The sequence below is a fragment of the Gracilinanus agilis genome, chromosome 3, assembly GCF_016433145.1.
Source record: "Gracilinanus agilis isolate LMUSP501 chromosome 3, AgileGrace, whole genome shotgun sequence".
In the NCBI taxonomy this organism is placed as follows: Eukaryota; Metazoa; Chordata; class Mammalia; order Didelphimorphia; family Didelphidae; genus Gracilinanus; species Gracilinanus agilis.
In genome coordinates, this window is record NC_058132.1 from 601,641,083 (window position 1) to 601,653,520 (window position 12,438).

At 35.4% G+C, this 12,438-nt stretch overlaps 1 protein-coding gene across 2 annotated transcripts in view; it reads left to right on the top strand.

The window, feature by feature from the left end:
• Positions 1-12,438, top strand: part of FASTKD2 (FAST kinase domains 2) — a 38,588-nt gene that overhangs the window by 2,847 nt on the left and 23,303 nt on the right. The window contains exons 2-7 of one of the 2 annotated variants that reach the window (XM_044670685.1): positions 221-359; positions 978-1,822; positions 4,171-4,274; positions 4,941-5,049; positions 5,707-5,830; positions 6,099-6,238. In XM_044670685.1, coding sequence (XP_044526620.1) covers positions 1,064-1,822; positions 4,171-4,274; positions 4,941-5,049; positions 5,707-5,830; positions 6,099-6,238 — 1,236 coding nt within the window. In that variant the 5' untranslated portion in view covers positions 221-359; positions 978-1,063. Of the gene's footprint in view, positions 1-220; positions 402-977; positions 1,823-4,170; positions 4,275-4,940; positions 5,050-5,706; positions 5,831-6,098; positions 6,239-12,438 lie in introns of those variants that run through there. The other variant, XM_044670686.1, reaches the window with a different exon arrangement.

Sequence of the window (12,438 nt, forward strand, 5' to 3'; positions counted from 1 at the left end):
CAACAAAAGCTAATACACCCATACTTAACCCTAAAGTAAGGGAAGTCCTCAAACTACTTACTACAGTTTACACCTCCAAAAGCAAAGGCACCCCTACTTAACGCCTAAGTAGGGGAGGTGCAACCCACATGCTAAAGTGGGTGACAACTCAGAAATGACTGACTGCCCCCTGGGAAGTCCTAAGCAAAGTTATAGACTGCAATTTGTCCCTGTAAAATAGGAGAAGGCACAGGACGTGACAAAAAAAAGAGTCTTTAAAAGTGACTGCAACTTCCTGTGAGTCAGTCTTCCAGCTCTATTGAGGTTTTGGAGGCTGGTGGAGGACCTTCTTCAGCATGGACCTGGGACTCTAGCATTTGGTAAGACTGCTCTGAGATCTTCTCCCCTTGGACTTTGGATTGGTGAGTGGAAAAAAACTGACCCTCCTTTCCTGACTTCCAGAGAGATTAACACCAGATAGGCCTACCTCTTGCTTCTACCATAACCATCAAGTTATGGTAGAAGCATCAATTATTGAAGTTTTCTCATGCCTTATGTTATAATTGAAATTACCTTATGTTTGTAGACTGCTTTGAGCAAAACTATAGCCTGTCTTCTCTTTCTAGAAATACATCAAATACAAACCTAGGGAAGGATTTTGTGTTTATCTAATGGACACCTCTTCTAATCAAATTAAGAAAGGCTCTTTACTAGGATGTGAGAATACTTTTTTTTTTTCCCCCAGCCACAGCAAGTCCTTAAGGTGGTTTACTCTGACAGCAGAAGTTGCTGTCCCTTTAGGTAAAGTACCTGCACTGATGAAATAGCAAGTCTTGAATGATTATATTCAAGGAACATATTGTTTGGATTCTTTTAAAAGAAATTGTTAATGATTGAAGAGGATAGTCTAGATTTATATCAGTCTGATTTAACAGTGTATTTTGTGTCTGTATATTTTTGAAAACTGTACTAATTAATTTATCCTACTTTATTTTTAGAGGGAAAATAATGGACCTCTTCTGTTTTGTCTGGTAGAAAATTATGGCTGTTAGTGACTTTTCAGGAATCTAAAAACAGTAGCAAAATGAATAAGAAAACAAGTTCCTTCTTACAGAACCTGAGACAGTTGAATATAAACATTTGTCCTTTAAGCTCCACAAGCGTTGGAAGAACAATGAAGGTAGACCCTTTGGGACTTCATAAACTAAAAATTGCCTACCAAAATAGCATATTAAAAAATTTTCTTTTCGTTGACTCTCTTCAGAAACCTCAGCTATCTGTTAGATTTTTCTGTCAAGGTGTGTTAGCTTTTCATTTGGAAGACAATAAGATCCAAAAAAGAAGATTGAGCACATTAACATCAGTTCCATTTGGTAAACTCTTATATCCTAGAAGACTGTCTTTTAACTCACAATGCTTCTTTGTGTCAGACACAACACCTCAACTTTCTACTGATGGGCTGGAGAAAATAATGGCCTCTACTGAACACGATCTCTTCCACAAGGAAAAGAAAAGTTTGGCTGTTGCCAAATACAGGCATCTCATTCAGGAGTGTAATTCCATGAGTGACTTATTAGACATGTTTTCAAAGTCTTCCAGGTTTTCCAACTGTAACTATTTCATAGCTATGTGGAGAATTGCTAAAAATATGTCTGAAGACCAGAAACGTGTTGAAAGACAATTGCTGTATAAACATCCTGCATTTAATCACTTTTGTGAACAAGTATTGAAAGAAGCCAAGACTGTAAATCTTAAAAGGTTAATGTTTACTCTGCATGCTGTGATCAAGATTGGAATCCCTCAGAACACTTACCTAGTTCAGGTCCTGCTGAGGTTAGTACAGGTAAGATGAACAGAAGAACTGAAATCTTTGATCAGTAACTTAGTAAACACATTTGTTTTTCCCTCAGTACTTTTGGGGAAGGACTTTCTGGATCAGTAATTCCCAAAGTGGGTGCAGCTGGTGGGTGCTGCAGCGATCCAGGGAGCAGTGATGGCCACAGGTGCATTTATCTTTCCTATTAATTGCTATAAAAATTAAAAAAAAAATAATTTCCAGGGCGCTAAGTAATATTTTTTCTGGAAAGGAGGCAGTAGGCCAAAAATGTTTGGGAACCACTGCTCTGGACAATGGAATGTTATCTTTTATGCATCCACAGATAATATGTGATGTGATAATGGTCTCATCTTCTGGTACAGAAATTTTTTTAAATGAAATTCTATCTTGATTGCTAAGCATGCCTATTTTTACTGTTAAAACCCCATAACAAGTTAGCTTACCAGTTTTACATATCAATTCAGAAAGGTAGGCAAAGAAGAATGGGAGAATTATTAGGTAGGGATGTATGAAAAGAAATATTGCTGGGTAAAGTAGTTCTTTATTAAGTGCCTAATATTCATCAGGGACTGTGCTAAATGTGCTTAGGATACTAATATAATGAATTAGACATTCCCTACTTGGAAAATGCTCAAATTCTAAGAGGATAGACAACAAATACACATATAAATGTATAAAGAGAATAAATACAAAGGGACTAACTAAGGTAGTTTGGAAGGGAAGGCACTAGCATTTGGAGGGGACCAGGTCCTTAAAGTGCAATTCATAAGCTCTGATCTCCACAGTAGTCTTGATTGATGTGTGTAATATTTCTCCTTCTGGTAAGCCTTAACCCTTCTGCATATCCTTTTTTCCTGCCAGACTCTGTGAGTGAGTGTGTGTGTGTGTGTTTTACTATCAGGAGCTATTAAAAGTAAGTTACTAATGTTAATAAGTTAATCTGATTGAACTAAAATTATCATTTTGATGAATACTGAATATGAGTTGAATGTGTTATTAGGGGGAAAATTGGATTAGGTTTGGCATAAAAATTTTATAAGTTAAGTGGCAGGAGAGAACTTTGTCAAACTGCCTCAGGTCCAGTTTGGAACTTAGAGCCAAAGCCTATGCTGGAATTCTGAGCTTCTTGAGGGTTGGAGTTTGTAACTGATACTTTCTAGCTCGCTCTGGAATCTGAGCCTGGTCCTAGAAGCAGTGTTTTCCTGAGCTCCCTGGCAATTCCTTGTGAAATCTTTGGGAATACCAGATTTTGAGTTTTGGAAGAAAGGTGACTGACTGTGGCTGGAGAGAGAATTCTGACAGAGAAGAAACAAGAAGTTCTTTTTTTTTTTTTTTTCCTCTGATCTCTGTGAAAAAGAGTGAGGAAAGGAATTTGGCCTACTCAGGCAGGAAGCCATTTCTACTTCAACCAGATTCAACTTTGGTTTTTAAAGCTATAATTTTAAAGAAGGATTTTGGACATAGGTTTAGTGTAGATAGAAATTGGGTATAAGTTATAATAAGATAGCATAGATTTAGGGAAACCCAAACAGAAGAGGTTCTTGTGAGGGGTCTAAAAGTGAGAATTTGGATTTAGTTAGAACCGCCCCCACTTAGTTTTTAGGGTTTCCTATTTTATCCTTCAACTTTAAACCTTTATAAGTCTTATTAAATTAGGATTAAGTTTTTCATCTGTCTCCTAAGTTATCCATTGCACTAGCCTACAAGCTAGGCCCAACACTGTTATATTGGCCCTTATCTAAAGTAGTTGACAATCATAATACAATGAGAACAAAGAAGATACTATGTCACAAAATTATCTTAACAGTTGATGATTTTGTAAAGAGATACTATTATTACTAAAGCTAGAAGATTTTTGGAGTATACATGTTCATGAGCCTAATACTGTAACTGGTAGAGGATTATGCTTCCATCAACTCCAGCGTAAATATATTTGGAATATATGTATTATATAAATATATTATGGAAGCCACTCTAGTAGGAAGTAGGTGAGTGAGTGAGCACATGTGTTGACTGTGTGTTCCAATCTGTTTCAGTCACTGATCTTTATAATAATGACCTGAGTTATCAAGAAAAGGTTAAAAAGATGTTAATTCTTTTTAAGAAACAGAAGAATATATGTATGATATATAATAAATATATTTAATTTTGGCCAGTAAAAGGGTAAGCTTCACATGCTCAAGAAAATTCCTGAATGAAAACTGCCATTCCCTTTTAGGGAATAATGGATGTATTTTTGCTGTTCCTCATTAACCTTATATATGGAAATATTGATTCAATTCTTAAGTTTGTGGTAAAATGAACTAAAATAGACTCTTTAGCCATAATATTTTTATGTCAACATATTTCAACAGGAGCGTATCAATGAATGTGATGAGATGGGTATTTCAGTTTTGTCACGTACTTTAGAAGTCATGGAAGCAAGCAAAAATGTGGATGCCCTTCGTGAAGGATTGCGGTAAGGAGATATCTTTGAGAAATTCTATTTCTTTCAATCCAATTAATTTAGTTCAACATATACTTATTAAATAGACTTGTGTACCAGACACTGTGCTATTGGAATTGATAGAAGTTGGGAAGCCTGTTGCATTTGCACTACATTTGTTTATAAGAGCAGTTTTCCACCCAGTTTAACATCTTGACCCTGGATCAGGAAAAAAAAAAAAAAAAAAAAAGCAAAACTTTACTTTAGGATTACTGTTAAAAAAGAAGTGGTAATGTTGAGAGTCAAATTAAATTCCTAAATTTTCTCCCAATAGAAAAAAAGTGTGATATCCTTTTACTGAACCAGTCAGGTTTCATTTCTTCAGTTTTTAAAGGCTTTATTTTTCTTTATGGATCCCATTGATGGCAGCATTTCAGAATGTGGCTAACATCAGGAGATATAGACTCTTGGGCTGTATCTGCCACCATTTGTGGTGCCATTTAGATTATTTAACTTACCTCTTCAATTTTCTGTATTAATAAATATTTATATTAATATAATATATAATAAGTAATTATTTATAAAGTAATAAATATTCAGTTATCTATAAAATAAAGGATGAGAGAAGACACAATTTCTAATAATTATTACCAGTTCTAAAAATTCTGCAATTCTAAGATTTATTTTCTTTCATAATAGGCTCTTAGTTGATAAACAAATTTGGAGACTAGAACACATCCTTACTCTACAAACCATCATGAAAAGTATTGGAAAAGATGCCCCATACCCTCTTAAAAAGAAATTAGAGGTAAAGGAAGAAAAAAAAGGCAAAATTTGACTTGTTTTTGTTGGGTATTTGGAAAGAAAGGTGCTTGTGACTAATCTATTCCTTTCTGAACAGTAAGTACTTCACTTGATAAATGATTAAGTCAGATATTATTATCCCAAAAAGAATGCTGATAAATGGAGCAAGGAATAGTAAGACCCTTTCTCTGCTCTTCTAAAGAAATAAATTTCCTGTAATGCTTAGATCTTTTCTGAAATGCTTCCTGTAATGCTACTCCTTGTCTAGACTTCTAAGATCAGATTTTGCTAGAGCTCTCTGGGTGGCTAGGTACTTAAGGACTCCAAACATACATGAACACATCTGTAGTAGAGGTGGCGGGGCTATGTCTGCTCAGTGGTCTTTCAAAAAGTAATTTTATTCCTTTTATGTCAACTTATGGTCAGCTTGAGTAGAAAAGACTTAACCAGAATAATGAGCTCTTGTGGGGATTAGCCCTTTCCTCAAGTAGTTGCTGCTGTCATCATTTACACAACAGCTATATTGAATTGAAAATGGATTGTTGTAATCTTATTCAAATTCCTTTTTCACTCTGTTTCTTGGGTTAAGATAATTTTGGGGTAAGCAGGTTTTTGTTTACAGATACAAAACAGGAATTCACTTTAACTTTTTTTTTTCCAGTTAAGAGCCTTGAATGAATTAAACAAATTCTCTCCTGTAAATAGCCAGCACATGTTTGGTGCCCTGGCTGCCATGAATCACCGTTCTGTCTTACTCCTGAATGAATGCAGTAAAATAGTTGCTGGTAAGTAGACATTTTTATGAGGGTTTTACCATTGACTTTACCCATGACCCTTAATATGGTTCCTTGTTTAAGTTCTAGGGTCTTTTGTTTGAATTCCTTACTGTGAAATATTTTGAGGGGTTCCTTTTTATAGTTGTAAATAGTTGGCAATATTGTTGGCAAATTTCACTGGATTGGAGAACTTTTTATTTCAAGTGTATGCATTTTACTTATACTTGAATTGTGTATCAGACTAAATCTTTTTTCTTTCTTACCTTCATTCTGACAGCTAATATCCATGGATGCCCTTTTTGGATGTTAATGAACATACTGCATTCCTGCAGGCATCTCCAGTACCAAAACTTAGATCTCTTTACAGCAATCGCCGACTATATAATTACAACTTTTGACATGTGGAAAATAAAACAAGTGAGTCTGTTCACAATTGATCTTGCAGGATAAACCTGCTAGCATGCTGATTCATTCTCTATACTGTAATGCAACACTTCTTGAATTTTTAAAGTTACAATGCCACAAAGCTTGAAATGCTAGACAGAATGACTTCAAATGGTTCTTGATACACAATCTGTCTTTCACAATACCTGAATCTAAATAATTCAAAATAGTAACATTAACAGGTGTTTTTGATTCTGTTTTTTTTTAAGTGGTCTTTGATAGCCTGTGTAGATATTAATATTATAGCTATTGTTCTACATAATTTTGGTCAACTTTAGCCTAATTCAGGTAATTTTATAATAAATTCATTTTCAAATGTAATTTAGTTATTACTTAATGATCAAATAACTACAGGAGAAATTTAGTTTTTGTTGCTCAAAACTTGCTTCTACCCCCAAAGTTTTGGTATTTAAAAATCTCATTTTAAGTACATTAACGAGCAATATTTTCCCTCTGAAATATAGCAGTAGGTAAATGTTATAGCTATTTAAAACCTTTCTAGTTTTTTCAGTGACCTAAATAGGATGAAAGCATTATGTTCTACATGGAGATTGAAGCTGAAAGAATTGTATAAGGAAGAGGGGCAAAGAAAGAAATGGGAAGTATATTGGAAAATGTATTTTTATCATAGGAATTTAATCCTACTCTGCTCTCACTTCTAAAGATTTATGCCATTCCCAAAGTATTATGATAATTAAAAGAGCCAGCCACCAATGTTATGATAGAAAGGGAGATAGAGTCTATGAAGTGAGACTCTCTTCTTGCTCTCCCCTCCTACCGAAAATACACTGGGAGACTTTGAGGGTGTGTCACCCCAAAACTGGGTGACCTGGATGGTTGTGCTGCCCCACAGGATTTGGGGGCAAGGCTTCCCTATAAGATGAGGTATGTGATACACCAGTCAGATTCTGAATGAGAACAGGGTTCACACAAGCCTCCCTCGCCAAGGTCAGTCAACTTCACAATGGGCGGTCTGGCTTTAAAATGGAGGCAGCCAGACTAAGCTGTGGTTCCTCTCTCCCTTGTTGTCTCTCAGGCACTCCGGAATGCTATCTGACTAATGAATGGCTTTTATTATTCACAATTCAGGATTGGGGAAACAGGTGAAGGGCAGAGGGATTTTGGGGTGGCCTCTTCACTATTCCTATGGAGTCCGTTGCTTAGGTGGGAACCTTAATGGCTCCCACTCCTAAGCTTCTTCCCTTGCCTCTTCTCCTTCTGTTTCGGTTTCTATTTCTATCCTTTCTATAACTGTAAGTTAGACAGGAAAGGGTTTCTCAGCAAGATTGGGTAATGGGGGAAGGAGACTAAGAGATTGCTCCCAAAATGGAGTCCAAAAACTTAGCTGACTCAATTATTGAAGTCTTGCTGGGTGATAAGCAATGGGATGCCTTTGACCAGGGAATCAGGGTTTCAGTGTCCAAAGAAAGATCCTCAGGAAGCCCTCAGGACTAGATCCAAGCTGGGATGTCCTCTGCTGAACCCCTTTTCCTCCTCCTCCTCCAGAGAATTTCCCAGAATTCTCTCTGGTCTCTCCACTGTCAGTAACTGTCACCAACTCTCAGCCACTCCTTCTCTGGGCTCCTTTTGTCCCATCCCCCTTGCACAAATCCCATTCTTACAGTGTATACCTTAAATTTTTAGAGAAGAGAAATCTCAGAAAAGGAAATCAGGTGGAACATTTCCTGATATGCAAGAATTGAGACAGAATCTAAGGTTGACTTATTAATGTTGAAACCTTTAACACTATTTTTTATTTGTATTTTGTGTTTTCTGAAAAGCAAGCAGGAGAGAGGAGAGGCCTTTACTAAAAGGTGATTTATATTTTTGCCAAGTGACTACTTTATGCCCTTTTTAAAAAACCTTCTGTCTTAGAATTGATACAAAGTATTAGTTCTAACTCAGAAAAATGGTAAGGGCTAGGCAATTGGAGTTAATTGAGCTGCGCAGGATCACACAGCCAGGAAGTGTCTGAAGTTAAATTTGAACCAATGTCCTATCAACTCCAGGCCTTGCTCTCTATCCACGTCAACTAGTTGCTCTTATGCCTTTATTTTCCATCGTTAAAAAGTTATCTTCTACGTTTAGGTTTGCAAGGATGTTATGTTTCAAGACAGAATGGACCTAAGATGTTTGAGTTGAGAAGATTCAATCAGGGTCAGGAACCAGGCTTCTTAAAAAATCCCACAAAAAACGTACTAAAGAGAAATACCAAAAGAACAAAAGTAGTTAAAACCATATAAACAATGGAATAATTTTGGAAATAGAAGTATAGCTCCTCTTGTAGGGAGCTTTAAAAATCAGACCGAGTATACTAAGAAAGTTTATAAAATAGAAATTACTCTTTGACCCAGAAAATAAAGGGAGGAAATACTTATTAACATGCTTATTATGTATCACACACTGAAATATTATCTCATTTGAGATTTCTTACAGTCCTGAGAGGTAGGTGCTATTATCCTCATTTCACTGTTGAAGAAACAACGGCCAGGTTACATGGATGGCTGGTCAAACAGCTAATAAGTGTCTAAGGCTAGATATACCAGAATATCTACAGAAATAGTGGTAACAAAATCATGAAACAAAGTAGATATCTATAGATTAGAAAATTGTCAAACAAGTTGTCATTATAAATGCAAAAGAACTTTACTGAGATCTAGAAATAATATGAAAGATGCAGAGATGCATGGGAAGAATGAATTCAAAGTGAAATAATTAGAATCAGGAAAACAAAACATATAATGACTACAATAGTGTCAATAGATAGAACAATTTTTTTTCTTTTTATATTTAAAGATACTTTATTTTCCCAAAACATGTAATAACTTTCAGCATACATTTTCTGAAATTATAAGATCCAAATTGTCCTCCTTTCCTTCCCCATCTCAGGGATAGTAAGCAACTTGATTTGGATTTTCTGTGTATTATGCAAAACACATTTCCATATTGGTCATTGTTATAAGAGAAAACTCAAGTAAAACCAAAGTCCCAGAATAAAACTGTAAATAAACTAATGTGAAAGATAGTTTTCCTGGATCTGCAGCTAACTCCCAACAGTTCTTTCTCTGAAGGTAAATAGCATTCTTTGTCATAAGTCCTTCAGAATTGTCCTCAGTCATTGTATTATTGAGAGTAGCTAAGACTTTCACAATAGGTTATCATACAATATTGCTATTACAGTGTACTTTGTTCTCCTGGCTCTGCTTATTTTGGTCTGTTCAAGTAGATCTTTCTAGCTTTTTCTGAAATCATCCTGCTTATCATTTCTTATGGCACAATAGTATTCTATCACCAACATGTACCACACAATTTGTTAAGCCATTCCCCAATTGATAAATATCCCCTCAATTTCCAAAAAGAGCTGCTATAAATATTTTTGTACAATTAGGTCCTTTCCCCCTTTTTATAATCTCTTTGGGATACAGATCCCATAGTGGTATTGCAGGATCAATAGATACATACAGTTTTATAGCCCTTTGGGCATGGTTCCAAATTGCTCTCCAAAATGGTTGGATCAATTCACAACTCCACCAAGAATGCATTAGTGAGGGGGCAGCTGGGTAGCTCAGTGGATTGAGAGCCAGTCCTAGAGACGGGAGGTCCTAGGTTCAAATCTGGCCTCAGACACTTCCCAGCTGTGTGACCCTGGGCAAGTCACTTGACCCCCATTGCCTACCCTTACCACTCTTCAACCTATAAGTCAATACACAGAAGTTAAGGGTTTAAAATAAATAAAAAAAAAAGAATGCATTAGTGTCCCAATTTTGCCACATCTCAGTCAACATTTATTACTTTCCTTTACTGTCAGATTGCCTGATCTGATAGGTATGAGTTGGTGCCTCAAAGTTGTTTTAATTTTTTTTTTAGAGTATTTTTTTTCGTATAATTATTGAAAGCTTTGATTTCTTCCTCTAAAAATTGCCTGTTCATATCCTTTAACCATTTATCAATGAGGAATGACTTGTATTCTTATAAATTTTATCTAGTTCTCAATAAATTTGAGAAATTAGACCTTTATCAGAGAAATTTGTTATAAATTTTTCCCCATTTTGTTGTTTCCCTTCTAAACTTGGTTATGTTTTGTTTCTACAAAAACTTTTATATTTAAAATACTCAAAAAATTCATTTTACATTTTATGATGCTCTGTATCTCTTGTTTTGTCTTAATTTCTCCCCTTCTCCATAAATCTGCAGGTAAACTATTCCCTAGATTTACTTATGGTATCACTTTTTATGTCTAAGTCATATATACATTTTGATCCTATCTTGGTATAGGATATGAGATATTAGTCTGTACCAATTTTTCCCATACTGTTTTTCAGTTTCCCCAGCAGTTTTTGTTAATGAGTAGAACAATTTTTTTTTAAACCCTTGTACTTCGGTGTATTGTCTCATAGGTAGAAGAGTGGTAAGGGTGGGTAATGGGGGTCAAGTGACTTGCCCAGGGTCACACAGCTGGGAAGTGGCTGAGGCCGGGTTTGAACCTAGGACCTCCTGTCTCTAGGCCTGACTCTCACTCCACTGAGCTACCCAGCTGCCCAGTAGAACAATTTTTAAAAAATAAAAGTGAATGTTGTGAAATTATGCCAGACTTAACCTCAAAGAAGAGATGTAAGAATACACTTCAACTTATTCTTTTCAGTGATAGGGTATTATGGATGCTAAACACTGAATATGTCCAACTTTTCACCTATGTTTGTTGTTTTATAGAACTCTTCTTTCTTTATATTATAAAGGATGGCTTTTGGGAGGCAGGGCTTTCAGAAATGTAGAGCAGGGGTATCAAACTCAAATCGAAATGGATCCTATAGGCAGCATATTGACTTAGAAAACTAGAAATTAATATGTTTTGTGTTTTATTTTTATGATTCTTGTTAAACATGTCTCAATTAAGTTTTAATCTGTGAGACCTTATGTTCTGATATAGGTGATATAAACCACAAGATACCAATAAAATTTACTTTAAGCAAATAAAATAAAAAAGAATAATAGAAATTATAGAAGAAAAAATTAGGCTGAAGAGTCCATCTTTTTTATCCTAGAGGCAATAGGTAGCTATTGAAGATTTTTGAGTAGAGTAGTATGGTTATGTGATCAAATATGTATTTTAGAAATATGAGTTTTGCAGCTTTGTGGAGAAAACATAAGAAGGAATTGATCCTGAAATCTGGGAGACTGATTTTGAGGCTGATTTGCAGTAATCTCATGGAAGCAATGAGGGCCTTTTGCTAGGGAAGTTACTGTGTAGGTACAGAGAAAGGAATTAGGAGGCAAACCTTGCAAAGGAAGAACCAATATGACTTTGTTAGCTGACTAAAAATGGGAGAAAGGAAATAGAAACCAAATGAGACCCAAAAAAGCAAACCAACCAAAATTTAAATGAGTAAAGAACAATGTTGACTAATTCCTATAAATTATCGAATCAGCCAAAATAGCAGTCAGTGAAGTTAAAAAAGGAAATCAGAGAACATAAAATCTGTAAGATATCTTGAGAGAATAAATGACCCAAAGAAATTTAGCCAGAGTTGGCAATGCTAAGTCAGAAAACTGCAACACACATTTACTGAGTACTTACTAGGTACCAGACATTGTATTAAGTTTTGCTAAGAATACAAATGTAATAAAAAAATAAATTAAAAAAAGAATCCCTGCCTTAGAGCTTACAATGTAACCAAGAGAGACTACACAAAAAAATGGATTAGAAAGGGTTAGAGGTAGTAGATGGGAGTTATTTGAAGATACTTAGCTCAGGGACATTGTGTTAAAATTGTAGGGGAATGAAGATTTGCTAGCCTGGACCCCTATTCCATGTAGAGTCCCTAGGAGGAACCTAAGAATGAGAGAAGAGGGTCCCTATGAGCCTATAAGAATGAGAGAAGAGGGATGTGAAAATTGTAGGAGATGTTGTATATCCCAGAATAAGACTACGAGTTGAGCAGTAATTTGAAGTCTGAAAAGTCAGGAACCTAACTAACAAGAAAATAAAGGTTAGTTACCCTCTCCAGGAACTTGAAGAAAGTTAAAAATCACATAAGGAAATTCAGCAAGAATTAAGAGGCAAAAAAAAGAGGAACTAGTGGCAGAAAATGGTCAATATGAAAAATACATGGAAAAAATTTATAAAAGCAACATATAGACTTATTACTATGGAAAGTAGAAGTATGATACAAATT